Here is a 17,065-nt window from a genome sequence, read left to right on the forward strand (position 1 = left end):
GCTGAAGGACCTGGTCAGGGGCAGGTCTAGGCCCGCTGAAGGACCTGGTCAGGGGCAGGTCTAGGCCTGCTGGACAACCAGGTCAGGGGTAGGTCTGCTCCTAGTCTTTCAGGCTCCGTGTCACACTTTTGCAGGCTCTGTGCTGCATTTCCATTCTCATTTGGTCCCAGATACAAAAAACACAACATACGCTGGACTGCTAAACTTAAAAATTGCCAGGACTTTGAAAAGAAAAAACTTACAGTATAGTATTTACCTTAAATGTACCATTTTGATTTTTCATGTAAGAAACCAAAAAGATATCCACTGGGAGAAGCGCTGAGGTGATGAGTGCAATTGCCAGAGAAAAAATAGCTGTGATGGTGGAGATCACTTCACTCTCCCGCTGACTTTGGTATTTACGAACATATATCCAGCAGAATGCCAAGATAGCCTGAAATCGAACAAAAAGAAATTGTTGTTACTACATTATGAATTCTTTCACACTGATTTATGTCAAGGTTCCTTTAGACGTGTCAGGAAAATCCACTATACCTTATAAACTTGTTAAGATTTAGAATTTTCAAAGGCTATCTCATGAATACAGTACAACAGCACTTAACAAAAAAAAAAGTTAACAATAGTGCTCAATTACATATTTCCTCACAAAACACGGTATAGCCATTAATGGTATCACACATCATCATCATCATAACTAGCTTTGAATACTTTTTCCCTAGGAATCTCTCCAACCTAAAGGAGATATAACTAGAAGTTGTCTCATCCTAGGGTTATTACTAAAGCATCACAGTATATAACTTGGATAAAATTAATTTCTGCCCCGTTATGACAGTTCAAGGGTACCATTAAGCTGAAGAGTAACTGCCAGTAGTCCCTATGTAATTAACACAATGTACTGTAATTCAAATCAGTGTTTTTCAACTGTGGGGTAACCCCCACAAAATTTAAATGAAATGTGCTCTTTTAATTCCAGAACTGAGCGAAAAGACTTGTGAGTATTATGTGCTTTTGTTGAGGCCCTAAGCGACCTGGTAAAACACGATGGGGGCCTGCAAGCCAGGCGTAAAAACCTCTTGCAGGTAACCCCGACTGTGCAGTCAAGTCAGCCTGTCAGATAAGGGTTGAAACAGCCTATCTGTGCAGAAGACATGACTCAAAGGTTGATGTGAGTAAGAAGAAAAACTCCATCGTAATGATGTCGAGCAAAATACTCCATCGTAACTGCAGGGTCTCCAAAGCCATAAGAAAACAGTCATGAAGCCAGTTTCTCGGAAATGTAATTGAGTACATAGAAGAGAAAGGTTTTACTCCTCTGTTTATCCTAAACTTTAACTTCAACAATAGAAGTCAGATAATGTATTGTTCTTCTAGATCTTCCAAGAGGAATAGCCTGAGGCTAGCTTAAGATCGTTGTCTTACTTTCCCGGACTTTCTTTCTTTAGGCTAATCTTGTGATGGCTATCTCACATTCCCGGACTTTCTTTCTTTCTTTTCTATAGTTTAAGATAAAAAATGAGGATGTTAGGATTATCGATCAATGTGGTGTACGTGACTAGCTCCGGATAAAAGGGAGTAGAAAATAAAGACATTTTGCTACATGCCACCTAAGAGCGTGTAGTCGTTTCTTGCTTTCAAACAATTCTAGGAGCGAGCTTGCACCCGCGGCCAAGCCGTCCTTGTCTCCTCGCGAGAAAGAACATCACACAACATTCAACCATTGTTTAATCTCACGGAACACTTGAACCTATAGTTAAACTTCCGTGGCACACTTAAATTAGGTTGATTAAAAAAAAAAAGAGTGAAAAAATATATTTACTGTGCTTTGAACTTCTCTCAAAAATTCGCGGCACACCTAAGATCCTCTCATAGCAGACAAGTGTACTGCAACACACCAGTTCCTGATTCAGATTTTAAAAGGCATTAAATAAAGAGAAATCAACACTGAAAACAAACACAGGCACATAACAAGGAGCTTTCCACGAGAAAAGTACACTCACAGGTACTGAGGGAGACTCAGCTAATCGGCCGGGGCTGCTTCATAACTACTAACACCATTCTAGTGACTAACACAGAGCACAGGACTTTACTCCAGCAGGTCTCTAACTCTAGAGAGCACAGAATCACCTGGAGGACTTGTTTAAAACCCCCGATTGCTAGGCCCTGCCTCCAGAGTTTCAGTTTCAAGAAGTCTGGGGTGGGGCCAGAAAATCTGCATTTGTAACTTGGACAAGGACATTTTAAGACCCTCTGGTCTGCTCCATCATCTGTTGCATACAGACACTAAACGTTCTCACCCTAGAGTCAATCACCTGGGTAGCTTTTAAGTAGCCTAATGCCCCCAACACCACAGGCCCAGTCAATCCAATCAATAGAGAACGATGCTCCTCCAGACGTCAGTACTTTAAATGCCTGAGGATTCTAATCTGAGCCAAAGTTGAAAAACACTGTTCTCAAACAAAAGCCTTGTTTTGTCCTTTTATTCTTTGAACAGGTTCATTTATTACTTCCTTTCTGGGCATCCTACTTCAGGAGCGTGAACAGAATAAAACGACATAAGTACTTTCACAGCCTCCAAATTTTGCTACTACAATCAAATTATAATAACAGTTCCATCACCTCAGAAAATTCCTCATTGTCCCTTGGTACTTAACCCCTCTCTCCCCCGAGCCCCCGACAACCACTATCTGCTATTATGTGTCCTTGTAGTTTCTGCCTTTTCTTGACTGTGACAACGCATCATACAATGTGTTGTCTTCTGGGACTGGCTTCTTTGACTTGGCACAATGCACCTGAAATCCATCCCACTTGTCGCATGTCATTCCTTCATACTGTTGGCATTTCAGTTGTGAGAGAAGAGCAGGAAGAAATTAAGTGAGAAGGGAAATAAGACTTTGGAATTGGCATATTAGAGAAAATTTTTAAAAGGCCTAAGATCAAATTTCAAATGCTTAACTGTTTACTAATTTTCTTGTTTTAGGAAGCAGTTATTTTTCATAAAATGTTAGTTCTATTATCATTTTAATGAATTTGTTTTTAAATGAATTCATAAATATTTTAAACATCCCTCAGATTTATTTAACTCATTGGAACACAAGATGTTCCAATAAATCTGCTGGATTTCAAGAATGAAAGATCTGCACTTCTACAAAGTTCAAAGTAATAGGTATTACTACAAAGGAAGGGGTTTGCAGTATCAGCCGGACAAGCTGGAAGCCAGACAGAAGAGTTAAGCCAGAGGTTCCTGAACTTTTCGGTACCAGACACCCTTTACAGTTTCAAAACTGAGACCCTCTGTGAACTTTATGTCATCAATAGGTACCACATTATAAAACGAACCATGTATCCTCATCCATAAAATGGGAATACGAATACTTCTTCCATGGCAGATTTTAAGTGTGAAATGAGATGTAAAGAGTTCAGAATGCACGTAGTGCCTAGCCATCGTAACAGCTAGACAGTAGCAATTGTTTTTAAATGACATAACAACATCTTACAGCATTTTATAACAGAAACTAATATATAACTATTATAAAGAAACGTTTAGAATACCCCTAAACCTCTCCAAAGAGGATCTGATTTAATTGGTCTAGACATTGAAATTTTTAAGACTCCCGTTTTGGCTCGGTGCCTCTAGCTCAACCGGCTAAGGCACCAGCCACATACACCTAAGGTGGCGGGTTCGAATCCCCAGCCCGGGCGCCAAACAACAATGATGGCTGCAACCAAAAAATAGCCAGGCGTTGTGGCGGGCGCCTGTAGTCCCAGCTACTTGGGAGGCTGAGGCAGGAGACTCGCTTGAGCCCAGGAGTTGGAGGTTGCTGTGAGCTGTGATGCCACGGCACTCTACCCGGGGGATAGCTTGAGGCTCTGTCTCAACAACAACAACAAAAAAAGACTCCCGTTTTAATGAGTGGCCAAGACTGGTCTCACCAAGAAGGAAGGAGAAAAGATAAGTGTTTATTAAACTTAATGAGCAAAGATAAAGCCTGGGATCTTGTTACCCTGCAGTTTCCGACTCAGTAAGGCGGGGTCGTATGTTTTGTATTTCAAACAAGTTCCCAAGCGCTGCTCACTTGAAGGAGCTTTTACGATGAACTTACTTACAGAAATGGATGCTGGCTCCCATATTGATGAAAATGCAACTGAAAGGTGCTGTCACCTTGGAGCTTGCTAGATTTGACATAGTAAATATTGATTACAGAGATGAGAGACAAAGTCTAACCATTCCTTATGCAGGGGGAAAAAACGTAGTCCATTCTGTTTTCCAAAGATCACAAAAGTGACCCGCATGCACACCTTGACTCTGTAGTAGATGATTGGCAGCAGTTCTCAAGGTATGCAGTTCTCAGACTCTTGACAGTCCCCAGAACCCTTTCTGGCGATTCAGAAGTTGAGATTCTCATAATACTCAGATGCGTTCTGCCTTTTTAACTGTGCTGACATTTGCACTCATGGTTCATAAGCCATGGTGTGTAGAACTACTGATGCAGTAGCATGAATCAAGTTAATGACACCAAACCATTCCAGTAGTCCTTTTATTATTCATCACCAACATGTACCCCCAAAATGATCAATTTAACTGAAGACCAGGCTTGAAGAACCAGTAAAAATTTTATTAAATTTCAGCCCCTGCGTCTTTTTAATATTTTGCAGTGCAAAATATGAAATATGCATAAAGTCCTTCTGCTGCATATCAAGGCATGAGATGGTTGTCTACAAGAAAAGCAGCTTGATAGAGTTAAAAGCCAACTCAGCCACTCTTTATGAAATACCACTTTTACTTGCAAGAACACTAACAAACTAACACTTGGGTACTTAGATTTTTGTCAAATAAACAAAGGGAACCTGTCACTTCAAGAAAAACTGACAGTATTTGTAACCAATGATAAGTTTCCAAATGAAAGTTAGAATGTTGAAAAACTTGGAACCACAACCATGAGCCTGACAATTTCTCAGTACTTAGAATTTTTGAAGAAATTTCTAAAAGAAAAATCCAAGGCAATTTAATAAATATGACATTTTGATGTTGTATAGTGAAGTATGTAGTATATCCTTATTTGAAAAATCTGCATAACTAGGTGAAGCAATATTTTCCAAATGATCAGTCATGGTAAAGTGATGTTATAAAGCCATGTATGGGTAAAAGTGCAAAATGCTCTCCAAGTGCAAAATAGACTAATGGATTTTAATATTGGAGAGAACAAAAGGTTCACTGATGGCTTTCCAGATCCTTTTAGCAACTAGCCTTTAAGACGCCTATACAATTATCTGGAAATTACTGCTCTGCTCCTACTTATATCTTATTGAAATTAGATGTTCTTCATATACTTAAACCAAAATAACATATCCAAAAAGACTGAATGTAGAAAGAGACATGAGAATCCTGCTCTAATAACACAGGAATTAAAGAGATGTGCAGAAATTTAAATGGTCCTCAGTATTAATACTTTTTCCACTCTAGCATCCAAGTTTCAAACTCCTAATTCCTTAATTCCCTTTACATTTTACTTGTTCCTTCTGTAATATTACTAACTTATATAGCTTCCCTTCCTTAGCTATCTAAAGTCTACTGCAATTCTCTCTTTCAATATTGGTCTCTATTATCTGAAGACCTACTTATAAAATCATACATTGGCTTTCAGTACTTAAAATATTAATGCATGTTTAAGAATTTTAGTTTTCCGATCTATCTTCATGCCTTCTTTACAGGCCATGTTTTGTTCCTTTGCTTATCAGTAACTGCCTAGACAATACCACTAGATTTTGACACTGGTTATATGCTTGTTTTCTTATAAATAAAGGGAACCTGATAGACTGGAAGAGTCAGGAAACTCCCCAAGTATGGACTGGACAGCTCTGGACACCACAGTCAACCTTTAGGATTTCCATTCCTGCCAGGTGCCAGGTTCCAGGGTAAGGCCAGTGTTTTTTATCTGGAATAGTGAAGGCAGTAAGAGAAATAGGAAGAGAAGCCTTTTCTTAAATCTTCACAAAATCTTTGATTATTTTGTAGAGTGTCTGCCACGAAAGTTGACATCCTAATGGAATCTGATAATTGAAGTAAAATCAAACAAGCCTGATTTCTAGACTGAAGGTTTTTATTTGTTATCCAAAAGGACAAAAATACATTGTAACAAGAAGTCACAACAGAACGAGATAAAGATAACGAGGCAAGAGCGGGCTCTGGAATGCGGAGGGGGTGTAACGTGTAACAAGTTGAACATCCAAATAAAACAAACCAAAGGGCTTTTAATATAGGTAGGGAAATAATAATCAGGCCACTTTAAGTCATTTATGGTCTGCTGTTATCACTGAATAAGCAGAAGATGGCTGGGAAAAGGTGGTACCTGAGGTCAAGCAGGCTACAAGCAAGGGGGCTACGTCTCTGCCCTACACATTTCTACACCTATCAAAAAAGACTGGAAAGGAATGTGACACCTGGAAGTCAGAACGAGCAACTCACGTCATCAAGGCGGAATCGCACAATGGGCACAGAAGGTTGAACACTCTCTAATCCAAAGGGTAGGGAATATAGAAAAAAACAAACAGAAGCAGACATGTCAACGACTCCAGCGCCTACAGAACTTGCAAAGATTTGGCGCTGCCGCCCCAAACCTTTTGCTCCGGTTTATAAGGAACTAAAGGCCATCATATCCTTCCCAACCCCGTCCGTCCCCAAACCCCCCCTGCCCTAGCGCCCAAGGATGGGAGGAGGGCAAAAGTTTTGGAAAGGAAACCGACAACATTAGACGTCATCAGTGAAAGGAAAGCAGAAGGGGCCGGAGATGAGCTCCTTCCCATCTCCCCAGCACCGCCTTCGTCCCGGTCCTCGCCAGCTCCTGGGATGGAGGGGAGCCCCCCGCGATCCGAAGCGGGGCGGGGCAAGGAGGGTCTCCCGGTCCGGGAAAGGCCAGCTGCAGACCGGCCCCTCCCTCCTCCCACCAGTCCAAACCCTGGGAAAACTCCAAGCGCCTCCCCTACCAGTAGTAAGAGGCCGAAAATGCACCAGCCGATCACCAGCTCCGCCGAAGCCGCCCCTGCAGCCTCCACCGCCATCTTCGCTTCCGGCACCGACACACCCGGGGGAGGGGAGGGGGAAAGGGGAGAGAGCGCGACGGACTCCGCACCCGCTCGCCCTAAAGGTTAAAAGGGCGGAGGGGGCGGAGCAAGTGGTTGCCAAGGAGACTCGCCCGGAGATGACGAGCCGCGCGGGGGCGGGGCAGTGAGTACGTCTCAGCGGCGGGGCGCGCCCGGACGCCGTGACGTCACCACGTTCCCCGCTCCCGCGCCGCCTGAGACTCTAGGGCTCGGGATTGGGATGTTGTTTCAGAGAGTAACGCGGGTTTTTTTGTTTAAAAGTTGGTACAGCCTAAGCCAATTGACTTGAAAAGCCTGGGAACTGCTCAAAGGATGGGCTAAGTGGCCCTGGAGAAAAGGCCTAATTTCGAAATTTCCACTTATTCCCCAAAACGAAGTTTCTCCTTAGCGTCCCGTGGCAGAAATGACAATGTGATTAGCAGAACTTCTCACCGGGATGTATGAATGGCTGAGTCTGAATGAAAGTTTACAGCTGCCAAAATGACTGTAATTTTTGTCAACAGGGCCCAACCGGAATAACTATTGGCCTGGGCACTAACCTACTCTGTGATGTTCTATGGCCTTTCTATTTAGATCTGTGCATGCCTGTGAATTTCTGTGATGGCTTGATACGCTAAGTATCAGAGTTTGTGAACATATTCATAATGGGTTTGCAGGCTCTTGTATTAATATGCCTACGTGAACAAAACAGACACAGCCATAAGGACCTAGTGAAGCACAAATAGAGAATTATTGGGATGGTTTACTTAGGCTCTCTGGGGTAAGGGTGCGTATTTAACCACCATATTAAACAAGCATAGCTTGTGATGTCAAAGACAATTTTATAAATTAATACCACAATCTCTTTACGATTTATTGTTGGGTAATAAATTATCCCCGACCAAGGACCTACCTCTGGCTAGAAGCCTGCAAAGAGTAAGGAGTGATGGGAATAGTCCTTCACGCCAGGACAGAATAAGGAAGGAAGAAAAGAATGGGGGAGAATATAGTTTTAATGTGAACTGGTACCCTCATAAGCTGCTTTAAGCTCTCTACATCTGCAAATGTTTGAAGTTGGCTTTTTCTCCTCTAATAACTTTGACATCCCTGGAGACCTCTCTTATTTATTTCCTTAAAAGGATTAGGGACATCTCTATTTCAGGTATTCCCTTAGAATTTTTCCACCAGCCCCAGAGCATACCGTCCATAGTGTCCAAGGCAGGATAGGCAGTGTGATTAGCAGAACTCTCGCCAGGATCAGGGATGGCCGACTCTGAAATGAAACTTTACTAGTTGCCCAAATGACTTTCTCATTTGCTAGCACTTTATGCATCTTCCTGCTGAAGTCTTCTTATCCTCTTCTAGAAGCCCACTTGGCTTGGAGGGAAGGTCTAAGACAACTCCAAGCCAGCTCTTCCCCATCACCCACGTATACCCCAGATCCCTTCTCTAAGAGATGATCATACATACCATACACCAACAAATGGAAGCGCCAGCCAATTCCAATGTAGAATTAGGTTGAATCTTCTAATTCAACCATCAAAGTAATCAGCCCTTCTTGCACATCCCCAAGGAAGTCAGCCCTCCTCCACAGTTGACTGCAGTTCCCTCAGGCCTAAGTCACATACCAGCCTTCTATGTCTCTTCATTTCCAAGGCTGTGTGTCAGATAACTCCCTGAGACCTTTCTTACTAAGCTAGTGTTAAGAAGATAACATCTTACTCCAACCTTCTCTCCAATATACACACCACTCTGAGATTAAGGGTGAGATTCTATACAGCAAAAGTTCTCCTTAACTAAATCTCTTCATCAATTTTTCTTCTTTACTTAATTCATTCATTGAAATTTTATTTGATGAAGGATTTGTTAAAGCATAAATTCTTCTTGAATCCCTTTTTTAATTCTGCCTGAAGGAAGGAGACAAAGGGTGAAAGACAAAAATCTTCCACACAACTTCAAATTATATGTGAAACTGGAGCTTTTACTGAGTCTGGACTGAACCTTTTTAATATCCTATGTGCCTTCAAGCCCATTTAATAAATTGACTTAGTCCTTTTGCATTGGAGTAATACAGGGCAGTGGCTTTATTTTCAGGTTGGAAAAGCCTTATATCTCTGTGTTTCTGACAAGTGTGACTACTGTGTTTCCCTGAAAATAAGACACTGTCTTGTATTTATTTTTTTCTCAAGAAGACACACCAGGGCTTATTTTCAGGGGATGTCTTACTCTGCACTGAAATGCATAGCCACGCCCATCACTAGGTCTTATTTTCAGGGTAGGGCTTATATTTAACAAATGCATAGAATTCTTGCTAGGGCTTATTTTAGGGGTAGGTCTCATTTTCAGGGAAACATGGTAGGTTACAAGGAGAGTAGTGGTTTGAATGGGCAAAATTGAAAGAGTGAAGAAAAAGGCATTTAGGCAGATAGAGGCATGCATATCAGCCTTGTCTCCATAAAGTCTATCTAGGAGGTACTATTCATTTGACATGTAGATCAGACCAGCTAGGATGGAACACATTCTCTTGAATTATGTCCTTAAATCTAAGAAGCCTCCTAATCAGACCAGAATTCTTTATAAATAATATCTTTATTGGTTGTTTATAATTACAAAGAGAATACATGCTCCTTTATAAATAATTCAAATACAAATAATTTAGAAACATAAATGGTCCTTATAAATTCATCCAATCCTGCTTACCGTAAGTTACTTTCCTTTAAGAGTTTCAGAATATTTTGTATGTGCATGTTAATGTGTCAGTGAGGATGTGAAAATCAATAGATAGTCCTTTCCTGTTCCCTGTAATTACTGTTGACACTTACTCTATCTCCTACTCACAGCTCATGGAAAGGGACTGACTCAGGCAAGGTGACTCTCAATGGTGGGAGCCACTTGAAGTCCAAGTGGGTCCTTGGCTTCCTGAAAGAAAGAATTCAGCATGGAGCCCACAATATAAAGTGAAAGTGAGATTTATTCAGAAACTCTAGAGATTCTACTGCACAGACAAAGCAGAGCTGGCTCTCTCTGCAGAAGAGAACTGCCCCCCGGTTCCTACTGTCCTTCTATTTAAGTAACACAACAGGCTAAACACGGGGAGGGATATAGGCGAAACGTCTATATGCCTCTGGCCAAAAATGCCATTTGAGAGAGAGCAGTGAAAAGACTTTGTGCAGGCATCCTTGTGAGAAACTGAGGTAGATTCCCATATGGCCAGGTTGGTTGCGGGCCTAACATGACCAAGGCTCTGGGTGGAATGGCATTTATAAATAATATCTTTATTGGTTGTTTATAATTACAAAGAGAATACATGCTCATTTATAAATAATTCAAATACAAATAATTTAGAAACATAAATGGTTCTTACATGCCCAGACTGTGTTAAGGAATTAAGGTTGACTTTATAAGGCCAGTAAAAAAGCCCTTTGGAAAACTTGCCAGATACCCATCAGTAACCCTTCCTGATCTGTGATAAGTCATGAAGATCACTTGCTACAGGTCTGGGAATGGAAATGTGCTAGGGGATCTTAAGAGAAGAGGAATTTACCCAATGCATACAGGTATCTAATGGCACAGATGAAACCTGGGCTCATGAAAAGCTTTTGAGAAGTCCAGCCTGAGAATTCTTTATAAAAGTCTCCAGCAAAAACTCCCTGACTTAAGGCCTACATGGGAGCAGAGGTTTACATACAGATTCCTGTATGCCCAAGAAATTTCTCTATGCTTTGCTTAAGGATTTGAAGTAATGGCCTCCAAATGGCATGGTCAGTAGAACAGACATTCAAAGCGTCTCTTTCCCCTAAAACCTCAGGCTTCATCAGAGAAGAACAAAGTAATAACTGACAACATGTTCTTCATTAAGTTATGTTAAACCAGGTTATGTTGAAAGGGTTATGCTCAAAGGTGTATGTTGGGTGGATTATCAGATTACCAGGGAGGAGCTACTTACAGGGCAGGTGTTCACATGAAGTTTAAATGGATCAATGAGGTCATTGCTGCGTTGTGCGCATACAGGAGATTGACTATATACACCAACCACAAATAAAGAAGCTCGCCATTTTGCCTGAGCAAGCAGATGGTCACCTTTATTTAAAACACAATTTCAATAAGTGTGCTTATTCTCTGCGACATGGTTTTTCTGTGAGACCCTACAGCAACAAAGGGATATGCATGAAAGGGGCAGTGTTCCTCCACCGTCTTGGTTCTAATTGAGTGGAACTTGCCCTACCTCCATCCTGGTTTGATGAGGACAGTTTGAAACTTCATTCTGACACTTCCTAACTCAGGTACTGCTGCAGCAATGCACAAAGCAACACCCAAGGTGTGGCCTGCAGCAGTGCCATTGCCAAAGCAGTACCTGCCAGTCCCCTGTCCCTGTCACAGTACCAGGGATTTCTGTGGACTCTTTTCCATTTTAAGTTCAAAGAAATGACTATAAAAATCTAATCAACCCCAAGGGGGTTAATAAGAGAAGGCATTCCATAAACCCCTCAATTAAAATCTACACTTCCTTGGCTATATTAAGAGAGTTAATGGCCTTTGGAAGAAACCAAAGTTTGTAAAAGAGCAACTGTTCTTTCTATCCCTCTATCCCTCAGCTTTGGAATAGTTCTCCTCCCCTAAAGCCAGTTGAAGGAAGACACTTCAGAGAACTACCTATGAAGTTGGAGGATATGACCTGAATTTCGGGAGAGGCCCTATATCTTGTTGCAACTGCTGAAGGTGGCGGACACAGAGAAGTACCTGGTGCTGCCCTGACATAAAGGCATATGATGAGGGGTATCTTGGTGCAGAAAGAGCATTGATTAGCTCCTCCCATACCATTCCTGCACACACCCACACACACAGCGTGAGCCCATTAAACTCACACTGAAGGCTTTGGTGGTAATTCCTTGACAATTACCCTATTCATGTGCTTGTTCCTGTGCAGAACTAAGGAGACACGCAACAACATCTCCTGGAGAAGGTCTTTTGGAGGATTCTCTTGGCTTAAACCAGGAACACATGGAAAGCAGAAAATTGGGGAGCAGCCCTCAGTTAGAAACCAAACCAGGAAGTGATACCCATTTGGTATCACTTTCTAAAAGGTCACCTTCATGCCAAAACCAGACAAAGATAAAACAAAAAGAGAAAAATGCCATGAATATAGACACCAAAACTCTCAGTGAAAGAGTTCATGAAGCAAGCATACTTTCTTCACCTTTCTCCTCCATAGCATTCAAGGAGTTCCCTTCCCTGAGGGTTCTGGGTGGGTTTAGAGACCAGAAGGTATAAGATTAGTATCTCAGTATCTTTATGAGGTGCAAGTAGGATTACGATCAATTGACATAAACGAGGAGATAAAATTTATAAAAATCTCAGGTAGAAACACCGAAAGGAATACTGAAAGTATTAAGAGAAAAGAAGAGTAGGCTGGAAGAAAAAATTATGTCAACAAGACACAATAGAGGCAAAAAGAACAAAGAAAGGAACTTTATCTTCTTGAAACCCAAACACCACTAAGGAGAACAGAGACTTGACTAGGGCTTGACCTGGAATGAGCCCCATAAAAATGACTTCAAACCTTAGCCCCTGAAAAGAGTCAAGCTAACTGCATTGTAGGAACTGTACTAACGGATATGGTTTGTACCCTGCAATTATATTTAGACAACAGTTTAGTTATGCTTCTGTATTAACTATGCGTATTATACCACTGGATGTTAACATATTGATTTTTAAATAGATGATTATTATACATCAGATTGTTTACATTTGTTACCTTCTTGGATGAAAACAATGAACTGGCCAAGTCCAAATAAAAAACTTGAAAAGCCTCAAAATTCCACTTTTGACCTGTCATATTGTCTGCACTTCTATTGCTGAGGGATAAGCTCCCTTCTGATTGACACATTCTTTTTTAGCTATTTTAATTCCTCCTGTCGGGTTACAGTTAAGCCTTACTGTCCCCAGATCCTGGCGACTTTGTACATGTCTGTCCTGATGTGTAATGTGTTGATTTAGAATTTACCTTTCCATCATGCTCCATGTACTGCTTATACTTAATCTTCTGTCAAAAGGACTTAACAATGATCCAGGGTGAACATTAATGTGATCCCAAGGAAGTTTAAGCCCACCTAACTGTCCATGTTATCTCCTTATTCCCTCCACCGTCATCTAGCTAAAATGGTCAACACAGCCCTAAGAAGAATCCTCACTGTGAAAGAGCTTAAACTATATTTATAAGGTAATGGGCTCATGTGGTTGAGAGGCCCGTTTGGTTCAGCTGGCATATTTGCTCATTTATATATAACCCAGTAGGGAGCCCGGGGTTTTTGCACCAAAGCCAATCTATGAAAAATTAAATTTTTATGATTTACATTCATTTTATTCTTTTTGAGTCCCCATATATATAGTATATTCAAAAACATAGTTCATCTATTTCATTGAATATAAAAATGCCCAGGAGAAAGAGCCACTGAAACATTAATATCTGGGTTTTTTTGATTTATGGACACAGAGGCAAATTTCCAATTTGTCTTCCTAAAATTAGATTGCACACAGTATCATACTGTGAATTATGAAATTCACATTTCTATATTTCTACAGTTATAAGCTCTTAATGGGTACTGTTTATAAACTTTCAATGGAACAGGTATTTCCTCATGCACTGGTAATACGGGTTAGTTTTGTTCTTAAGATTTTTCTTCTGGCTGTGAAAGAAATGATTTATTCATAGATTAGACAGGTTAAAATAGCATTTAATACTTCCAGGGATTTCCATTGTATAATTATTTGAACCTGGTGTTTATGTATACAAAATAAACATTCACATACAACTCAACAAAAGGTATTGTCAAAATCAGTGTATAATGACTTGATTTATAATAAAAATTTCTTTTAAATGTCTGACATTTACAAATGATCTATAGTTCACTTGATGATTTGAACAAAAGATGCTTTTCTTTTTCTCTCTTTTTTTCTGCATGCGTAGTTCTTTTTTCTAACAATAGATTTCTTCTCCTAACTAAAACATTTATTCATACATTCTTTGTAGTAGTATATTTTTGTTTGCTTCATTTTGGGGCAGAGTTGCTCAACTTATATTTGAATTCAAAGCGTAACCTTTAGTATTCAATTCCCACATGCTAATGATTTATAGGTCATAAAATTTTATAAAACCAAATGGTCTCATTAGAATTTATGAGGCAAAAGTAGCTCCTGTCTAGATAACCGTATCTGTAGCCAATGTGAAATAATTTAAAAATGATCTTTAAGTTTTTAAATAATTAATAGACTATAGACATTTCTCTTTACCTTTTCATTTGTTATATGTTCTGTAATTTTTTCTACTGTTTTAATGATATGAAGATGTAAAGTAGAAAATTTCAACCATTATATATGAATCCTGTTTTTAAAAATATTTTTATTTAAAAGCATGCAACCCCATTATTCACTGGGGTTAGGAAAAGCTCTTACAAGGAAGTAACATAGGGTAGGTTTTTTATTTTTGGTTTCATTCTTGACCTTTTCGTTGACATGTGATATTTGTATGTATTTTAGAGATATAAAGTGATATTTTGATACATGGATACAATGTGTAATGGTCAAATTAGTGTAGCTAGAATATCCAGTATCTCAGACATTTGTCATTTCCTTGTGTTGCAAACATTCAAAGTTCTCTCTTCTAGTTCTTTGAAAATATACAAGTATTTTTTTTTTTTTTGAGACAGAGTCTCACTTTGTGGCCCTCGGTAGAGTGCCGTGGCATCACATAGCTCACAGCAACCTCCAACTCCTGGCCTTAAGAGATTCTCTTGCCTCAGCCTCCCGAGTAGCTGGGACTACAGGCACCTGCCACAACACCCAGCTATTTTTTGGTTGCAGTTCAGCCAGGGGCCGAGTTTGAACCCACCACCCTCGGTATATGGGGCCAGCACCCTACTCACTGAGCCACAAGTGCTGCCCTGAAAATATACAAGTATTTATACACACATATATAATATAATTTATAGGTATATATAAATTGTTGTTGATCTATTCATCCACTAGCTTTGAAGGGCTAAAAAAGAGTTTGTCAAACAGATTAGCAGAGGACTAAGCACATATCCTATCAAGGGAACAGCTTATACAAAGGCACAGAAGCCTGGAATACCATGTTCAGTATTACTTGAAAGTAGCAGGAAGTAGCCAATTAGAGACAAGATCACATATGAAACTAAGAAACGTAGGCTTCATTTTGTTGGCAATGAGAACTAGGGAAGTGTTTTAAGCATAGAATAATCAGACTTGCATTTTAGAGAAGTCCTTTTAGGAGAAACTGGATGTAGAGTTGCAGCGCACTTCACGCATTTAGTAAAGCATTGACTAACTATTAATTTAATCCAGAGTAGAAGTATTATGATGATTAATAACATTACCAATGCTTAAGATAGGGGGAAGATTTTGTAACCTTGTAATCTATGAGGGATAATTTCTTTAATGTATACTATAATGATTAATAAATTACTAATGTGTACCTTCACTGTGAGAATATAAAAATAACAAAGGGAAATAGGACAGGAGAGTAGTTCTTTGATGTTCTGTTCTCCAGAATTGCTGGCTTTAACTGTTGTTCTTTCATCTGTTTCTCTGTGGGCTGGCTTGGGTAACAGGTGGATAGACTCATTGTTCTGGCAACAATATGAGGAAGACCAGATTGGCAGTGAAGAATGACAGAAATACAGTATATTTTACAGATTCTAAGATGCACATTTTTCCTTTACATTTTAATATCTATCTCTACTGCATCCTAAAATCAATGGCATCTTACCACTATAATCGGCATCTTTCAAAAAATAGTTTATAAAATGATAGTGTATCTTAAAATCAATGGTACTTTCTACTGAAAGAACCAAGGTGGTAGATTTGATTTGGTGTCTTGAATTTGAAATACCTAAGAGGCATGGCTAGCTCTAAATTCATAGAAAATTCAATCAAGAAACTTAGCCAAGAGACCTGCCCCAGAGGCAACTTTTGGAGTCATCTGTACTAAGTGAAAGTTGAAGCAATGGAAATGAAGAAAATTCCCAGGGAAACAGGTAGAAGTGAGAATAATAGGCCACTACACAACCCTGCAAAATAGCAAACTCTAAGGGGGGAGGAGACATCAGGAAAGGCTGTTAGAATACATAATTGGAGTAAGTCACAGAAACAAAGACAGAAGGTGACTTTTAAAACTAGTGAGTAGTTGTCAATGTCAAATGCAGTGAGAGGACTAGTAAGTGCTCGGTAGGTGTGGCAATATGGAGTCATTAATGACTATTCTAGAATAATTTCAACAGATTGGCTAGGAAGAAGGTAGTTTGCATTTGATTGAGGAATGAAAGAGAACTAGAACAGAGAAGATCAGGAATGTGAATTATTCTTTAAGGAGGCTCGATTCAAGAGGGATAGAAAACTTAAAAAATAGAAGATGAAATCAAAGGTGGTTTTCATTAGAAGTGACTCAGATCTGAACTTGTTTCTAAGATAAATAAAAAAGGCATGGGCTGCTTTTACTTAGTACATCAACTTAAGTTTGACCATCGTATCATCTTTTTGACAGCTTAAACTCTGAAGAAATGAGATAATCAGATAAAAGGGAGGTGATGGCTCAGTCAGGATTCTGGCAAGGGACAGAAAGTAGGATGTCAAAAAGGGGTGATTGAAGAGCACGTAATGACTGGACAATTTATAAAGCTGTGAGCAGGACAAAGGGAATCTCACTCTAGGGTTGTCAAGCAGGAAGCCATTACCACCCCAGAAAAGATAATCCCTTTTGCAGAAGTCACTGGAGTCTGGCAAAACACACTTAGGAAAGAGCTTCCTAAAAGCCATTGTCAAACTACAGTCCCCCAAGGAGAAAGCCAAGGCATAATGATCTTACTTCTCCTTTCGAATGACTGGACTTAACAGGAAATCAGAGGCCAGGGAGTCTATTAGATGTAAAGCACATGACCAGTCTCTGGAGGCAGAGCAGAATGGAGAAGTGTGG

The 17,065-nt window shown here is 40.0% G+C and overlaps 1 protein-coding gene across 1 annotated transcript in view; it reads right to left on the reverse strand.

Moving 5' to 3' along the window:
- Nucleotides 1–7,273, reverse strand: part of LMBRD1 (LMBR1 domain containing 1) — a 118,509-nt gene extending 111,236 nt beyond the window's left edge. The window contains exons 1-2 of the mRNA XM_003789675.2: nucleotides 6,982–7,273; nucleotides 257–433 (exon numbers count right to left, since the gene is read on the reverse strand). Coding sequence (XP_003789723.1) covers nucleotides 257–433; nucleotides 6,982–7,056 — 252 coding nt within the window. The 5' untranslated portion in view covers nucleotides 7,057–7,273. The remainder of the gene's footprint in view (nucleotides 1–256; nucleotides 434–6,981) is intronic.
- Nucleotides 7,274–17,065: the final 9,792 nt, after the last annotated feature.

The sequence above is a fragment of the Otolemur garnettii genome, unplaced genomic scaffold, assembly GCF_000181295.1.
Source record: "Otolemur garnettii isolate 467f Iridium unplaced genomic scaffold, OtoGar3 scaffold00035, whole genome shotgun sequence".
NCBI lineage: Eukaryota > Metazoa > Chordata > Mammalia > Primates > Galagidae > Otolemur > Otolemur garnettii.